Raw genomic sequence first — 18,725 nt, forward strand, 5'->3', positions numbered from 1 at the left:
CTGATTAGAAATATAGTCGTTATAGGTTTAATATCATTTATAGAAACTCATAGGTACAGATGATCATACTCCTTTCACACATAACAATTTTACTTATCTATAGTCCAACCGATCGTTAACGATCATTCGCACGAGATTTTTCAGTATAATTTCTGTGTTGAATTTAAAGAGGTTTCAAAAAGCCATCAGTTATTCGAATCCTTCTTTTTCCCCCTGGCAGGGGTAAAGAAGGACGAGCGAGTTATAATCAGAGGGCACAGGGCTCTAATAACTCTGTTATCGTCATTTGGCTTTTATTAATAGAACCGTCAGTTTACGGCCTACTAATGTGTGCAAAGTGTTAAAGGTCCAAGTGGGAGCATTTGTATACACTGACGGCGTGCTTTGCTAGCGATATTTACCAGATCCGTCATTGCCATACACGTGGTTCGATGTAAACACATGGCAGTCAAAAAATAAAAAATATTATGCTTCCAAATGTAATCAAAACTTATCAGTATATAACAATAAGACGTGAGAATAAAGCTGAAAATGTAAACGGTTTATTTGCTTGTCTGTTTGTGCCAATAAATTTGTGTTAAAGATTAACGAATTGCAAACGCACTATGGGCACTTGTGCTAAAGTTTTCTGTGTCTATTTAATTTGCTGCAACTAATATTAAATTTTTCCAAAACACAAAATGCCATTTTAAGAAACAACACATTCAGAAAACACGAACAAAGAATGTTGCTCTCTTATCAAGAATTTAAATGCAAGACCAATTTGTAGGTAAAAAGGTGTCATACTCCCCGAAACCTTACAAATGTTCATCGATCATTCGGACATTCAAAAATGCGCATCGAAAATGCTTGCAGTTTTAAACATTTGAATTTACGGATAGATGTGGCTTTAAAGATTTGAATATCCAGCAGTTTATCTTGAACGATATCTGTTAGTGTATACATCTGAGAATAAGAATAAGAATTATCCTCATACTCACAACGAATCCCGATGCAAGAAAACACCCCAATCGCGTTTGATTCTGATTCAGTATATTTATTGTTTGTCTCAGAATTTTTACACATCTTACGATCAGAGTTTTTCAATTAACAGACATTGCCAGTTCCACCCATGCCCAGGAGGCACCCATCGATTCAAATTGAGTATCGTTTCGACAAGATGAGCGGTTGGGTGTTTTACTCCCTACGCTGCGCTAAGCAATACAATAAGTCCAGTCCTGCATTATTCCAATCTTAAACACATCCAATACGTGAGAAGACAAACCTCCGAGATATATTTTTTTTGTTTCGTTTTTTCTGTTTGTATTTCTTGGAGGGTCCCAGTTAATATGTAGGTTGTGTGTTGCGTGTGTTACGTGTGTCTTACTCGATATCCAGATCGGTTTAATAATATTCATCACTAGCATCGGTAATTACCGTAATTGTTTATCGGCTTCAGTTCCCTCCGTATGCTGCATCGACGGAACATATGGAACATGTAAACATTTACTTCGAACTTTGTGAAACAATTGTATCGCCCTTTTCGCGTGTGGTTTTTGTCGGTTTGCTTGGTATGCTTGGGTTTTGTTCATTAATAAGTAGAGTCACACATTTAAATATGATTACATGCTCGCCTAACATTCGTTTCATGTTACCCCACACCACAACCGTACCGTTGGGATGGGAGGATCTTCCTTAAACGCCGTCCCTCTGGCGCGTGTTCCTTGCCGGTGCACGTTCGTTCGTACCCGCTAACGATCGCTATTTAGTCACATTTAGTTTCAATTTTCATATTCAGTTTATTGTCAGCACTTCATAAAGTGAGTGTGTGTGTTTGTAAAGTGGTTGTGTTTTCAATTACCACCAGCATTCATCACTGGGCATTGGGGTTTCGTTTGCTTCTGCTAAAATTTGCCTATCCTGCGCGTTTGTCTTTCCTTCTCGTAATAAGCATTATAATACTAACATACAATGTTGTTTTACCACGGCTGCACACGGCCATTTTGCGAGATCCCCTTGACTCGTACGGGACGAGTTGGCTTGCATCCTCCCGCCCAATCAACTCTAACTTCCTTCCTTAGCTGCCGCATGCAAAGGGACGAACGCGATCAAGCTACATAATGGTCTACTGCTCCGCATGAGCAACTCTAGGGATAAAATTACCGGTACTATGCGATCGGCAGGAGCGCACAGGTTCCTGTCCTAAGATCGCACTACTTTTAAACCGGTAGGGCACGAGCATTCCCCGGCAGGGCGCTCGTTCTGCCTTACAGTGCCTTTAAACGATAATAAATTGTGTAAGCTAGTCAATACGCGTTTGTTATTCACCACGAAAAACAAGAATGCCCTAACATAGATCACAAAATTATGCTGCATTTTAGCGGGGATGAGGAAGCTGCTGCAGGATCACCGCACTACACCACCTTCGCGCGAGTATGGACGAAAAGGTTGTGTTCGTCCTTAAAAAGAAAACAAAGAAAAAAAAACAAAACTATACATAAATACGTCCCACCTAACCCTATGGCGTCGAGACATCCCGTTTCGCGATCGAGCAACAGGTGGCACGTGATCGGCGGTGGCGGGTAAAAAGGGACGAGCAACGGGAACGAAACGTCTCCCAAACCGCCGCCCCACGTGTGTCAAACGGTTCACAAAATCACAAAGTCGGAGGGGATCTGGTACGATGCGGTATCATTTTGGTGCATCGCCTGTTTTTTCGACAGAAGCGGTTCAGATGCACACTAGGAAGGGCTAGTGACGGTCAGGAGGTTCACGGGGTTGTTCAGATTCAATCTGCTACGGCTCTACGGCTGCTGTATTACTGTCGGCTGTGCGGCTGCGTTCGTGTGTGTGTGTTTGCTTCTGCCACCGGGCATGACGCCAGCGAGCTTAGATAGGAACGTATTTGCCCTTCGGTTTGTAGAACAACTGCCCCTTGGCAAGCCGCTTGGTGATTTCCGACAGCAGCAGCCGCTTTTCCTTCTTGATCTTCTGCAGCACACCCTTGTTTTCCTGAGCTCGCCGCGACAGATATGGCAGGACTTCGTTGACCGGACCGTACGGGATGTATTTGTAAGCCGAGTAGCCTCCTTGACCTGTGGCATGAAACAGAGCGAACACGTGTTTTAGGGAGGTGTCGTCAGTCTCGGTTAATCGCCTTAGAGACACTTACCCAACGGGAACGTGATGTAGTCACACATGCCCAATAATTGACCAAAGCAAATCACCTTATCCTCCGGGTGGATACCGATCTCTTTCATCTTCTCGATGGCGAACCGAACCGTATCCTCGTTGTGCGATGCAACCATGATTGCAATTTTCTTCGGATCCACATTCGCATCCTTGAGAATCTGCAAAACATACGCGAACGTACAGACACAGTGCAAATGATTCGAGATAAGCGCTTACCCTGATGCGTCTCAAACACTCGGTTAGCGTCTTATGGTACATTTCGGTGGTCGCTTCAAAGGAAGGATTCGTCGGGTCTTCGTATCCTAGCGCAGCCGCTCGTGCGCGCTCCTGCTCGATGTAAGCACCTCGCACTAGCTTCGCACCGAAGTAGAAGTTCTGCCGCTTGGCTTGCTCCAAATCCGTGCACACCTGTGGAGGTAGAAGTATTTTTTTAACGCTTAGTACACAGTTCTTCAGAAACGATCGATTGGGCGTTGAAACTGTGGCTAACCTCTTTGTACGTGTCCTTCAGATAACACTGGTACGTGTTGAAGACGATGGCCTTTTCGGTGTTGTACTTGCGCATCATTTCGAGCGTGATTCGTGAGATGGCCGGTTGGAAGTAAGTTTGCTCGGCATCAATCATAATGCGGACGTCTAGGTCTTGGGCAGTCTGCGAATGAAACGTAACAGTGGTTTGATTAGTGTGATGGAACATCCCCCAAAAACGCCAGCGTAGTCCTCACCTTAACAATAGTATTCAAGCGCCTTATCATGTTTCGGAACATTTCCTCTTCTTTGGGTGGAATCTTTGAGATCAAACGGCGCATTTGGCCGGTAACCGGATCCGGAACACGGAAAGTTTCGCTCAGCTGACAGTCCTCGTTAATAATACCGGTCCACGGGAAAAGATGAAGAATGCTACAATGAAAACAAACCGCCCCGTTTACAAAACTAGCCATTGTTTTTGTATTTTATTTCGCGAGCATTTTGCAGCTCTACCAACCCGTCTTTGTCTGAGGTAACTTTCGTGAGGAATTCCTTCACTTCCTTCTTGTCGGACACATTGCCGAGGTAACGCTCGAGATCCTGGATGGTTTTGTGATGCGTTAAAATGTTTCCGGTACTGCCGGCCAGATCCATCATGTACCGGCGAGCCTGCATAATTACTTCAGATACTTGAAGCTGTGCAAAACGGAAAAAAACAATACTGTAGTTAGTAGAGAAGCTTTTCGTTGGGGATGGGAACGCAAACAACATTGAATGCACTTACTAGCAGCTGTGGTCTACCGAGGGCAGTTAGCTTAATAGCGGTAATACCGGTACCGAATGTTGCACCTGAAGCGAAATATAAAATAAGTGATAAATAATCGACGGTAAGGGTCAAATGTATGCATGTTGTAGCTTCATTTCACTGTTCTGCTCAAAAAAAGTAAAGCTCCGGAAGCAACCCTTCAATCGCAATCCATTTTCAACACAACGGTGCCATTAAAGAGCACTTGCAATTCGATTGATGGCCGACCAAACACCAGAAGCATTTTCCAACAACACGCGAAACTGGTGAGGCGTGAAAGAAACGAGTTCATCGTCGCCAGTTTCGCGATGTCTTACATTCCACGTGGCGCCACTCTGAAACACTACCATGTGTCCAGATGTGTTTCTACTGCAGCAAACTCACGTGACGATGTGTTGCGCTCGTATTTCGAGACTCATGACGAGCAACATTCCAAGACCCGGAACTGTTCTCGGTCTTCTATATCAAAGAGGGCATATTGCTTGCTTTTCATATTATTCAACCTTTTACCAAGCAAGCGAAACACACGAAGAAATGAAATCCGCTTTTCAAATGGTTCTAATATCTTGAAAAATGCACACAACACATGCAGATAACTGTCATGCTCAATATTCTAAAGGATGTGAGAGCCACGTTTTGTGCAAATTCTCTTTTTTGCTTAAAAAAACCCCAAACGTTAGATGAAAATCCCGCCAACGTCACCCCATTAAACAGCTCTTCTGGACGCTCCAAACCGGTCAATGAAAGCTCGAAGGTCAATGGCGGGCTAAAAAAAACGATATATCGCGATCAGGTTTTACCCCCCTGACGCCAACCTGAGACTGCTAAAAAGGTGTTCTTCGTTTCGTGTTTAAGTGGAGCCACTGCAACGCCAGAAAACCGGCGAAAAAGAAAAAAAATGCCATCGCCGGCGTTCCTCAATAGAAGCATGCCATCGTTTCGCCGTCCCTCGAGGGCATTGTCTGAATTTGGCGATCGAGCGGTTACTGCACGCAACTCCGGGACCTGCTTGCTGAGCAGCAACTGGCGAGAAGGAAAAACGAAGCGAAGCAGACCGAAACTGGAAGAGCCTTGGAACGGAACGGCCGCTCAAGATAAGTCCATCAACTTTGGGGCGTCTTCGCTTTCGTCTTTTGGTAGCTTTTCGTCGTGGTCGAATTGTTCCGAAACGGGGAAAGATGCTCTCATGAAAAACCTGCCAAGTGCTCCTGATTCTCTACTTGCAAACCTGTCGCCAACGAGGACGCAGCGTAACACAACACAACATGGCTGGCGTGAAAAGGGCCAAGGGAAAACCACCGACTGGCAATGTGGTGGTCAGCATCGAGAGCACCGAACGCTAGGGCAAACGTCTCATATTCCGGGTCGTACGGCTTTGAGGGCACAGCTTATTTCGGTGCATTCCCCATGCATGGCCAGACACAATACACGTCGCTGCAGCTGCCCGGTGAGGACTGCGCACGCATCGGTTTTTGTGGTGACCGAGCGAAAGGGGGACAAGAAGAAGAAGATATACTCCCCATTATGCAACGAACGCGAATTCGTCGCTGGTCAGCAGAAGTTGCAGTGCCTTTAGGCCGTCGGATTGCGGTGTGCGCCAATGCGGCTAATTGCCCTCAATAGGCTCCCTGAGCAAGAAGATCCCTTCGCCTGGGATGGGCAGTATTTTTAGCGAAAACGATTCTGCCACCCTCCGAATGGGGTGAGTTTTTTTTTGGTCAATGTTTGAGCTACACCACGCCCGCCGGTGGGGTCGTTTTCTACGTACCTTTAACCGCATCGAGACACTCGAGGAACGTTTCCATGTTGCGCTCGCAGGTGGCTTCATTAAGGTAGAAGTATGTCCTCGCGCTCTGCACCTTGTACCGCCGGTCGGCGAATGTTTTGTCGACACTGTACTGGGGCAAGGAGTCGGCGCTGTCCTCGGAGAGGTTTGTGCCGGCTGACGATACGGAAGCTCTGCAATCGAGAGAGAGAGAGAGAGAGAGAGATGGATAAAGCGTTTTCGTTGCAGGCAACACGCATTGAATGGGGAATACTTACTCAACTTCGCGCTTTTCCGCCTCCTCTTGGGAAAGATCTTCTTCCACCGAGTAGTCAAGGATCGGTTTAACACCAAACGAACGCAATCTAAAAAAGTGGGTCAAACGGGAGCTTCGATTAGAGAGGTTCAAATGCGGGCGTTTAGCTTGGGTTTTTTTTTGTTCAAGCATTAGTACATTCTACTGGTACGTGACAAATGTCGATTCCATTCGAGAGAATGCTTCGTTAGTTTACAAAATAATAAGAAAAACTAAAAACATTTACACAAAATGATAACATCAACTCGTGGAGTGAGAATCAAATTTGTAACAATTCAATGTTGTTCTCCGATCTCATACTCATTCTAGATGTTTCACAAAAAAAATCTATGCAAAATAAATGAGAAAGTGTGTTGATTATGTTTTTCTTCCAGTTAAACATCGAAAAGAAATGAGATGAAATACAGGTAACATTCTATGTGACACAAGATACCGATGTACGAAGGGACAGTTGTTGAATTTGTACAATTGAGCCAAAACGATGCATTTTTAGATAATTTAACAATCAACTTGCTGGAGTTTGGATGCAGCTATCAACATATAAGATGCATTCGCCCGTAATGACAGTGAGTGGTGAGCAGGGAAAATGAAGCATCAAAGGAAAACTGCATCTCCCCTGCAACTAACGGATCAAGATGATATGGAGGAAACTAAACGTCACCGCGAGAGATGTACAGTTAACAGAATGCAGCCGGAGGTGGTACTTAAAACGGAAAGTGCACTTCAATACAAAAAAAACAACTCGCAAGGGGCCCGTGGAAACAGGCGACAGTGCAATGGCGATGAGTAGAGACAGAAAGAACGACACGAATGCGGTGGTGCAAGTTCGGCGTATTCTGCAAGCCACAGGAAAAGTGCTGCCGTCACACGACGGTACGGATGATGGACACGAAGCACAACGGTTAAAGAAAACGCAGAACAAACGGGCGAGATGTGGTGTGAAGGTTTTGCGCCAGCGCGTACACTTCGCCACGTGGAACGCACGTGAGAAAGCACACATGGACATGGCATGGTTTTATGGTACGCGAAAGGACACACGAACGAGTGCAGGCGCAGCGGCAAGGTGTGTTTGCAGGATCCCCATTTTCTGGGATGCACCTTCGATTGTGGCCTGTTGCGAAGGTACAAGGAGGGCAGGAAAACACGGGAAACGTATAGAATAGAAAGAAAAGACACCTTTCTAACGTCGGCACGATCCGGATGCGATCCTCGCCCGCCACAAAGTGCCCATAGAACGTCTGCTTCATCAGATAGATAAACAGCCGGTCGCCGAGGATGGCTCGCATCAGTTTCATGAGCTTTAGTGCGCCACGCGGAAGCAGCAATCCGGCGGCAGGGTCGAGTTGATGGGGCAAGAAAGGGCATTTTTGTGGGGAGGCGGGAGACGGAGGGCGGGGGGCGCGGGGCAAAGAAACCCCAGCCGTTCCGTTGACGGGAGGATGTCCATTTTTGAAGCCCGATCGTAGCCATTGCCATTGGTGGGATGGTGGTTTTGTGTCGAAGTGTTTTTATATCATTTAGTTTTGTTGTCGCGGTTTTTTTTTTGGTTTCGCAAAAGTTTTCCCCAAATGAGGCGATCGCCAAATGCGGATCGTTTCGTTTTATGGCGTGTGTATATATATGTGTGTGTGTGTGTTTGTGAAGGTTGATTGCGGCATCCGCGAACACCAAGGTGGAAGATCGACGATCACAAAACAGCCAACCCACCCACCCAGAGACGCGCGCAGTGGAAAATGAATTACGAGGGTGTGATAATATGTGTTTTTTTTTTAAATATGTGTAGCAATGTGGAAAAAAAAGAAAAGAGAAAAAGAAACGAAACAACGATACAAAAGATACAAAAAAAGAAGGAGAAAAGAAAAAAAACAGTACCATTAGTAATACTACTACTCGCTAGCGTTTGCATGTACCTTTCCAGTGTTGGGACAATTTTGACCTGATCTTCGCCGGCCACGAAGTGACCGTAGAAGGTGTACTTCATCAGCAGCGTAAAGAGCTTTTCGCCGAGAATGGTTTGCGCGACTTTCATCAGCTGAAATCGGTTCCGGGTAGGGTTTTTTTCCCCAGGTGACCAGGCGGGCGCAAGATATTCGCAGCAGGATGAGGCGAGCGGGCGAAAGGATACGTGTGCATGTGGGGGATGGGTTCGCGTGTGTGTGGGTGCGTGATGGAAGGAAATTTCCGTCGATTCAGGACAATGATGATTATTGATTTTGATTTGGTTTGGATTGCACGCGTCCACACAAGGATGCGGATTTTTCCACGCAACGGTCGACGCGGGTTGCAATTGCACCATTCGTTCCATTCCAGGACACCGCAACGTATCGAAATTAGGGTCCAATTTAGATTTGATTAGGTTATTCCAATTTTCGCGTTCAGGATCATCCGTGTCGTAGCGCATAGTTGTGGCAGCGTACATTCCCCAAGGAAGAAAGGCCATGGTCGGTGATCGTCGAACAGTGAATGGTGTGGGTTTGTGTGTTTTCGTGCGTGCGATTGGTCCCGGGAAGTGTGGATGAAGTTTGGCGTAGCGTGGGACATGCGGCGAATTTTGAGTTTGATCGATATTGCGGGGTGTTCGTTTTTGTACATATATATATAATTTTTTTTTCGTAATTTCCGATCGTTGGATGATAGTGAGGGTCACATGCACGCGACATCGGGGTCATCAGCATCAGCGAAACGTGTCGTCCAATTTTCCACACAGTGTCCAATTTCCGATAGCAATTTGTACAAGCCGCAATTTTTGCCGATTGTGTCCGATTGGTTTGAAACCATGCAGCGAAAGGCGAAAGCCAAATGTAACATACGGCATGGGATAAAGAGAGAAAGGAAGACAGAGAGAGAGAAAAAAACGAAGAGACATGTTTGTTAGTTACATAGTATTATACAGTAATGTTGGGTTAGTATGTCGGAAGGATTTCTTTAGGGCTTGCCGGCAATAAGGACCAATCGGTGAACGAGCGATTACGCGGGGATGGATGGATGAGGATGGATGGGCAGCGAAAGGACCTCCAGAAACATCACAATCGACCACTAGGAGCGCGTCAGAAACACGGCGTATCGTCAAACATAAAATATGACTTAATCAGCTACATCTTTCCCACTCTCTGGGTCCCAAAAAGGAGGCTTTGTTCGCGATTATGATTGCTTAAATTTTTCGCTTCTTTCCAGTACGCGAATTCGCGCTATTCGCTACTCGTCTGGGGTCGGTTTTATCTAAAATCGCAGACGCTCCGCCGCAAGGTCATCCCAAGTTCAAGGCAATTTGCATTCAATCGGAGTGGTTTGACATTCGGGCACGATACACTCGTAAAAGCAAATTCTGGAGGCTCGTAAAATAAAGTAACCGCCAAGGGGAAGCCGGATAGCCATCGGATGGGAGAAAATAAGGGAGAAAAAACAAGACCACGAAGAATCCAGCGATCACGCGATCGTCGGTAATGGCGCAGATCGTGTTCCGTCAAGCCGTAGATCGTTTGAAGTTCTCCACTGCAAACGATTCCGTGTACACGTTTTGAGATAATACCACGTATGAGGTCAGTAAACGCGATAGAAAAATGACTAATTTAGCAGAACTTGTCCTCGATCGCGTACTTCCCCGAGAGGTGAAAAAAATGGCGCTCAAATTAAGATCACTTTAGAAAGGAGTTCTGCTACCCTTTTAGTGACGTTCAAGCGCAATTCCATTCGCGACAATGCACTCATGAATCATTGAACCACGGAGCGCAATATTATGGAAGCAGAACTCGCAAATAGACTCCAACGTCGTAATGACGTGGGTTGGGGATGTTTGTGGTTTTTTTGCTATCCCTCGCAACCAACGATCAATACCGACTAGAAGGAGGTGTGCCCGCCATTTTGCCACCATCAGCTGCTAAGTGACGAGAAATGCACCGACGACAAAATACTCACCACCCACAAACCCGAACGATCGACGACGACGACGACGACGCCGGTGCAACGAAGGCATTATTCAACTAAGTTGTGCCCTGATGGGATTAGAAACATGCGGAAAACCGCGACCGGCTGCGAATCCCACCAACACATGCTCAGCTGTGCGGAACCACCCGATCGCTCCCTTCAGAGAAGGGGTTCCGTCCCATCGCCCCTGACGCCAGCCGGAACACGCGTGCATTGCCAAGGTCAGCGTTACTTTATTGCGCGTTGTCCCACATCCGGATGTCCCACAGACCCGGTGATCATCTTCCTTCGCCGGTTGCTTATCACATCGCGTATCGTAAGATCATTGCAGCCGGTCCAGTTCCCTGCAAGGACACGTGACGTTTCAGCGGGCTTAGCGACCTACAACAAAGTCCGGGTTGGGATGTTGTCGCTAAGTCTTGAGCAATGACGGTTGCACGCGGTTCGCACAAGTCTCACCGTGAAGGTGTGAAGTCGATGCACCGTCACCGGTACGTGCCCTTCCCGTGTGCGATGGCGCGTTGAGCACGTTTAATTAGCGCTATCAACGCGTTCGTGCGCACCGGGATCTGCCAAGGTGACGTTTCCAGATCGAGCGTACATTGCTTGCCTGTTATGCCATCCTATCCTGCACAGTGTGACCTTCTGTAGGTGATCCTGTTTGTTCATCGGTTTATCGGAGTCTAAGGTTTTGCCAAAAGCCTACCTGCCACGCGCGTTGCGTCATAAGATCATTCTGTCATGTGATCAGTGCGCTATTGAGATTCGGCTCTGCTAAGTAACGCTAATTACGCCATCAAAGATAGGACCGGTTTGATGTGGTTCTCTCGTAGGGGTTGGGCTGGTAACACTGACCTTTTTTAGGTTGGGGATGGCAACACGACAAAGTGCCACCGTTCGATCCCGGTCAGCTGTTGGCAGGTGATCCCTTTTAGGTGAACCTCGATCTTCGTATGGTAACGGGCCCTCGTAAAACGTGATGGGTTTTTTTCTATGTACTTTGTGCTGAGCTTGCTAAAAATAAATAGCAGCCATTTGATGACTACAGCGTTGTCCCTTGTACAGTTGAAAAGGGCATAATTTGGGAATCTCAAATGACTGGTCAATACCTCATTATCTCACCGGTCAAGAATAACGTCCTATTTTGTGCGATAAACATAAACGTTTGATGTTATCAAGTCTATTAAAGCTCAAACCAAGCGAGTATCTCCAAGACTCACTCTAAAACAGAATCTTAACGCGCTCTATTTCCATTCCGACATTGAAAGGATTCGACGTGGCCAGAAATACCCGCGGCCGTTCGTGGGACTATCGATAAAATGAATGGTGTTATTGTTGTTTCCCGGTTTCTCCGAAATAAGTCCTGCTTAATGACAAAACTGTACGGCTTCCGTGGAAGAGGACACGCCATGATTTCGTGATCGCGATGTCACTGCACTCCATATGGTGCTTTTGGAGGTTAAAAGCAAGCGTTAACTATGCCTACAGACCATGGGTGTTGTGGTTTGAAACGCTTCAGCAAGTTCTGCGCCCGCAATTCGTGGACAAAATTGAACATAAACGGGCGAGGCTGAGCGAATTTTACACCACAAACGCCTCCACATGCAAATGAGAGCCCAGGTCCTAGTTCTACCTGCCGAATAACGCCACGGCGCCAGCCATCCTGCCTCTATCTAGCTTAACTGCGCAAGTGGAAAACTTCGAACCGGGCGGTACGAGACGGAAAAATAGAGGTGAATGATAATTTTAGCATAATTGCACGTCAGCTCCTATCAATCTCCCACCGGGCGCCTCCTCACAGAAGGTGTGTTCGCTCTGCTGCCAGGTGTGTTCGTTCGGTTGGGACTTCCGTCGAATAGCTCTCGCCACGCCGTCATTACACGACGCGCCAGTACCATGTGATACGACCCATTTAGCAATTTTCTATCATTCATCGCGCACGTTGCGAGCGTGTCCGGGAGGGAGGAAATGGTCATTTGTGAAAGGTGCACATTCTCCTGCATGCCGGCTGTAAATTCGTTCGCTGGCTGGTCCGGGAGCTTTCAAAACGATAGCTCTCGATGATGAATTGCACTCCTCGCTTGGAGCTACAGAAACACGGTAGTAGCGTGCGTTAGCTTCGTGCGTTGGCTTATCCAATTAATTAAACACATGTCACCAAAAGCCCACCCATTTCCACGATGTTTCACATGAATTCGCGACATTTTCCCCCATCGCGTGATGTCGGCCTGTGCCATTTTGGGCAAGGGTGGTCGGCAACCCGAAAAGGTGAGCACCCCGCGGCGGGTTGCCAAAAATATACTCTTTTGCTGTTGTGGTGTTGTTTTTTGCTTTCTACTTCAGCGAAAAAAAAAGAGGATCAACCAGCTCATGCGAATCACCCAACATGAGCACGAGACTTTGAGTGCGATCGAGAATGGGGCCCCTTTTGGCAACCGTTTGTTAGCCGCAGCTGTGCACGAGGCAACAATTTGGGGGATTTTTTCGTTCGCCTACTACTGCTGCTATTTTGCGGAGGCGATGACCAAGGTGTGTGAGCCCCGTGGCAACTATTTCGACGTGTTTTGTTTGTGTGCTAAAGTTGTCACATTTTTTCTCCTGCCAATTTTTCGTCTTTGAGCACAAATATTGTAAACTAACACGACCAACATGTGGGGTTGGATAAATTTAGATCCATCATTTTCGGGTCCGCGTGGTCCTGTGGAAAAGAGAAAAATATCTTCGACCCACGCGCCGAGACCCCCGGCAGGGCGTGAGTTAGAACCAATACCAGTGCGTTTAAGTGCGCACTTGTGAACGGACCTGCTCGCCAAGGAAGACATCCAAATCGATGCCCTCACACGGTGCTGAGCAACAGGAAGTTTAGAATCCTGTTCTCACTATACGTCCCCGTTGGTAACATTGACCGATTTTGCCCTAGCTTTGGCAACATTCTCGTCTACTGAGCAACATCAAGTACGTTGTTACAAAGTAGCTTCATTGTAAACCGAACGAACGACCTATTATGTAACATGTATTTGTAGCCTCAGTTGCCTGGCAACGGAGCGTGGCTAACTCGCGGTGAATAACAGAAGTCTGCCTAGCCGAGAAGCGTGGTTTGGCTGACAAATGGCCAAGTAGAGCTTTTTCCTTTTGCCTAAACAAGTAAACCCAGCACAGAGTCGTCAGAAATGAGAGCTTGTTTACTTTTCAGATACAGTAATTCTAACGCCCCATGTGCTTAGCTTGTATCGTGTCTCCGAAATAAAGCCTTAGAAAAAGCACGGAAAATGCCCTCACTGACGTAACCAGTTTTTGTTGCTCTCCTGTTTGATCGATTGCGTGCCCTCTGTACATGCATTTTAGGGTCTCGGGATGCCTCGCAAGGACGCTACAGCGAAAGAGGCCGCATGGATGGATGGTGAACGTTATGTCAGCTGGTATGACTTCTGCTCGAAGGAAGCTAGGGAAAGAAAGAGGGAGGGAGGGAGGGAGGGAGAGAGAGAGAGAACACCAACAGCTGTGGTGTCTCGCAAACCTGTCACGCGCGTATCCTCGACCCAAAAGGGCCACCGGCGGTACGATCATCGCCACTTCCGGCGTTCGCACAGGAACCGGCCCCAAACACCGGCCAACGTGATCCCGTTCCAACCTTACCTTCATGTTGTTTTCCACCAGGAACTCGGACGAACACAGCACGTACACGAGGTACGCCCGCATCAGCTCGAAGGTGGTTTTGCTCTTAAACGCAGCATGCGGATCGTTGAAGCTAACATCGAGCGGATCGCGTTGAGGCGTTGACGGGTTGTTATCCTGCTGCTGCCGTTGCCGGGTGCTACTGGCCACCGGGGAAGCGGCTGCCACCGTTGTCGAACGCCAGCGACGAGCTCCTTCACACGAGTGTCCTTCAAGGGCCAGCCGTTGGTTAAGGGCGGCTAGCAGAGCGCTAGGAAGCGGACCTCGGTTTCCGGCGGCATGGATGCCATACTGGCGCAGGAACTGCTCCGATCGTGAGTACGTCAAACAGCTGCTACCTCCGGTCGTCGATGGAGAGGTCACCTTACGTGGGACCAGGCTGTTACAGCGTGAAACGGTACGCAGGAAGGCCATGGTGCACACCAAGCACGGACAGGGAAGGTTTTTCGGTCGACGAGCTGCTCCTGGAGCGCACCTGGGTGGTGTTTGTTTTTCAGGTGTTTCGGGTGTTCCGGGTTTACCGGAAGTAGCGTTCACTCACACGATCTAACGCGCAGACCCTGGGCTGGGTTTGCTCCTTTGCCACCGTTGTTTGCCGGTGGTTCGCAAAACTTGAAGCACACTTGCTCGAAAGGATTCGAGCCAAAAGTGGAGCGTACACTTCCTCACAGACACACAGACGCCCACACACTCGCTGGGCACGTGTACGAACGCTGGCGCCGGTTTTCCCTTCACAGGACACGCGGAATCGCAACCGCACGAGCAGAGATTGGTGTGAGAATGGCGCCACAACACAATCACACACTGGAGACCGGAGAGCGCGGTCGGTTTTGCTCCACCACGTAAAACACTCACACAAACACACACACGGGCGCACACACGTCAGGCACGCTAAGCGAAGTAGGCGACGTATCCTTTCCGCAAACACACGGTAGCGACCGGGCACACTTCTCGGCACCAACACAGTGGCACACTTTGCTGTTACGGCGTGGTTAGGGCCGTTAAAGGGCGGTTAGGTGGAACGAATGGGGTGTGAATTCTCCTTGCGAACCAGCCGGAAGCGCCCGTGAATCTGCTCTCGGATTTGTTTTTAATTCCTAAACGAAAGGATGGGGAAAAATGGTTGAAAATACATCTGCCACACACCGGAATGGGACGCTCTGGCAGCCAATCCCTGCCCGATGAAACACGTGCCTTATAATGGCAGTGGAGAAATCAAGCATGCGAGTGTTCGTATGTAACAGAGAGATGGAGAGAGAGAGAGAGAATGACTAGTTTAGAAGGTAGGAAAAGCGAAGGGAAACGCGAGAATCTATTCTCACTATTGCCGGGATTACACAATCGCGTGCAAATTCTCTCGCATGCATGCACACGTACAAACGCACGTGCACACATGCGCAATTCCACTCGGCCGCACACACTCGCGCACGGCAGCGTCAGAATTACGTAAATGATACAATTTTTCCAACTCCCGTGTCCCGCGCCGTTCTCGCAGGAAAACTTTTCCCGAACCGTGCATACACGATGGAGAAAACGTCCGCTAGCGGTCCGCTGGTCGAGTCACTCTATTTCCACGTCAAGCAGCGAAAAATGTGCGCACCGAAACGTTAAAGTCGTAATTTATCTTAAACTTTCTCGGCAAGTGGACACACACACACACACCAAAAGGGCACGCATTTTCCACTGCGTTTTTTTTCTTCTTTCTGGTCCTTTGGTTGGAATGATTCTGTATACACGTTTTGCAGCCGCAACGCTTGAAGGCACGTTTTGGTAGACCCAAGCCAGGACGACAGGCTGAACCGTCCCTAGTCCTTTGCTACTATCGACCGACCCCAAGCCTGACGAACCGGCAACCGTTGTGCAAAGATGTCAGCGGTTTTGTCGCGGTCGTCTATAAATGTAACCGTTGCCACCTGTTTCCAGTACGGAAATTTCGGTCGCTTGGTCGGTATTTTTGGGACGTTTCTAGTGCTGCATCGAACACGTTTGCACTAATTCACTAAGGAACCTAAATTTACCACGCACTGAGAACACAGAACACCACCCGTCCAGACAGAGCAGACTCTCGGCACAAACAACCCAACAATGGCCCGCTCCTGCTCGTGGTCGACAATTCGCGGCTCTCAAGGTTAGCCTGTGCTCTAGTTAAGAGTTTTAGTCGGGTGAGCAGATCGCATCTCGTCGTTAGGTGATTTTAGCGTATCGATATTAAACGTGGTTGAAATCCGTTTTTGAATCCATCGGTGTGTGCTTCAGTTTGCGTTTAAAAAAATTAAAAAAAAAGCTTTGTGCTCATTATTTTAGTATTACTATTTTAATAAACGAACAGACCAATCTATAATAAATAGGGCTACTTCATTTTAAAATAAAATCAAAAATGTTTCTGTACACACAATCTCTTACCGTAACAAGTGAGCAATCTTTGTCCACTTATTAGTCAGGTAAAGAGGAAAACTCGAGGAAAAATGCCTCGTTCGCTTTTCGGTTAACGAAGTGTATCAGGCTTGTTGCACAAATGAGGTTGCCGACCACTGGGACAGATAATTGAGTGTGCAACATTTTCCAAATAACTATGGGTTGGATCTCAGTCATATTTTTATAAAATGTAAAATTATTTTATTTTTAAAGTATTACAAGAATTGTAGCATTCGATAAGCATGAACGCATATCGATGAAGTAGATTGATAATTATTAAGAATATTACCAGAAATTTCCTCAAGTTGTGCCATTTGTTCATTCAACGTATACTAGTTGCAACTCTTTCTCATACACACCTTTATTTTTGGTACACAATTGTGGTATTCCATTCTCATTTTAATTGGTTTTTAATGTGCCAACAATATTTTTCTTAAACTAATTCATAAAATAATCATTTTCATTACACGCTTTAGAGTTCTATCATAAATGATTTATACAAACGCAACAGAGAGTATTGCATGCAAAACGCATGTAATTTGGTATTACTATATTACCCAGCGCATGAAATTGTTATCGGCGTGGTGTAAATTAATTATCACGGTATTCTGCAATTTGCTACGCATATATGCATTCGTCTGAGAATCTCGGTACTAGCTCGGTAGTAGCCTATCGTTTATCCTCCGTGAACTGAGACGATACCCATGTGAGAACCCATTTTAAATTCGTTAACAAATATTTCAATGCCTTCGTCCACTGTTCCTCTGAGTTGAATTGAATTCTAGAAAAGGAGCAAATATAAAAGGTGATCACAGTTAGATTTGCTTTTAGCATATGGTTTAGCTCAAAAAGAAAATACTTACTTTATCGAAAAACTGCTGCCCGTCGAGGCATCCTCAATTTTTCCCTTCTCCATCAGGTACGGCAAGCAAAAATCTGGATCTCTGCGAACGATCTCCTCCTTGAACTGCTGCAAACAGTCGAGGAAGGCCACCATTGCCGCGTCATATTTTGAATCCCACAGGAAACGGAACCCTCCGTTGCCGTACAGTGGCAATTCTTTGCCTTCGCCCAGCACCTCTATATAGGAATGGTTACCGTACGGTACGAGACGGTACTGCTTGAAGCTGAAATTCATCTTGCGGGCTAATGCTGATAGCAGCAAGCATGTCTGGCCCCAAGCAGCGTTGATTTCCGACCAATCGACGGGCGCAGACGGAAGCCGTCCAAGGCGAAAGTTGTTTATCGTGCCAAAATGCCCGGAATGCCAAATGTGAAAGGTCGCGTTGAATACGTTGGTTTTCTTCAGCTTTTCCAGCTGGCTCTGGGCGTACGCCATTTGGCACTCAAGTGAACGGAATTCGTCCTCGGTGGTTATCACGTCCCGGCGATGTTTCGTATACTCGCGCCAGTATTTGTTTTCTTCGCATTCGAGCCTGTGCTTTTCCTTCTCCTGCTCCTCCACTGCCTGTCGGACGGATTGCTCCTCGCACGATAGTTTACTCAGCTCTTCGAGCAGCTTAGTTTCGTCCACCTTCAGTCCAGCAAGCTCTCGTTCCAGCTGCTCGATATTTGGCACGTCGTCCGTCATTTCTAGCTTCTTCAGGTAGTTGTTGTAGTCGTTCCACTCGTCCTCTGCCATCTTGAGCTGCTTATCCATCAGCTCCAGCAGCGTGTCGGTGCACTCATCGCAAAGCGGATGATCTATCTCGGAGTTATTGGATAATGCATCGAACAGTTCGGCCTTAACGCGTAAGCTGTGACCGAGCGAATCTTTTTCTGGTCCATCGGATAGCAGCATGAATCCGTTCGTGTCGTTCGTGGATTCCGTCACTCGGAAAGGTGGCACAAAATGGTCGAAGCTGGCTGACTGCGATTCCAGGTCGATTTCCAGATGAGAATTTATTGGAAGTGCAAGCTCAGCCAGCGTATGCTCGCCAAGACTAGCAAATGAGTCATCGACATGGATGGGTTGCAGACAACGTTGGCAGGAAAAGCTAACGCTAACTTTTGCCTCATTCATATTCGCTAAAATTCGTTTCAAATGGGAAAAACTATTGATGTACCAAACTTATCCGCACTTATGTTGGCTGCAACGCACGAAGAACGTAAATTGGGAGCTCCTTTCTTTTCTGTTCTGCTTAGGTTTCACAACAATTTGATCAGGTATGTTGACGTTTTTCGAA

The 18,725-nt window shown here is 47.1% G+C and overlaps 2 protein-coding genes across 3 annotated transcripts; both read right to left on the reverse strand.

The window, feature by feature from the left end:
• Window positions 1-1,021: 1,021 nt before the first annotated feature.
• LOC128731851 (proline dehydrogenase 1, mitochondrial) lies at window positions 1,022-14,700 on the reverse strand. Of its 2 annotated transcripts, none has more exons than XM_053824999.1 (11): window positions 14,086-14,700; window positions 7,702-7,823; window positions 6,488-6,574; window positions 6,213-6,403; window positions 4,424-4,488; window positions 4,157-4,335; window positions 3,897-4,071; window positions 3,662-3,823; window positions 3,388-3,579; window positions 3,152-3,329; window positions 1,022-3,074 (listed from the first exon to the last, which is right to left on the reverse strand). In XM_053824999.1, the coding sequence occupies exons 1-11, from the start codon at window positions 14,536-14,538 to the stop codon at window positions 2,869-2,871; spliced, it is 2,010 nt and encodes a 669-aa protein (XP_053680974.1). In that variant the 5' UTR covers window positions 14,539-14,700; the 3' UTR covers window positions 1,022-2,868. The 2 variants fall into 2 exon arrangements, with proteins under 2 accessions (XP_053680974.1, XP_053680975.1); XM_053825000.1 differs by lacking the exon at window positions 7,702-7,823 and adding an exon at window positions 8,436-8,557.
• Window positions 14,701-17,208: 2,508 nt separating this feature from the next.
• On the reverse strand, window positions 17,209-18,562 carry LOC128731501 (beclin-1-like protein). Its single transcript, XM_053824627.1, has 2 exons — window positions 17,403-18,562; window positions 17,209-17,320 (listed from the first exon to the last, which is right to left on the reverse strand). Exons 1-2 carry the CDS (start codon window positions 18,560-18,562, stop codon window positions 17,209-17,211), a joined length of 1,272 nt encoding a protein of 423 aa, XP_053680602.1.
• Between the last annotated feature and the right edge of the window lie 163 nt (window positions 18,563-18,725).

This window comes from Anopheles nili, chromosome 2, assembly GCF_943737925.1.
Source record: "Anopheles nili chromosome 2, idAnoNiliSN_F5_01, whole genome shotgun sequence".
Taxonomy (NCBI): Eukaryota; Metazoa; Arthropoda; class Insecta; order Diptera; family Culicidae; genus Anopheles; species Anopheles nili.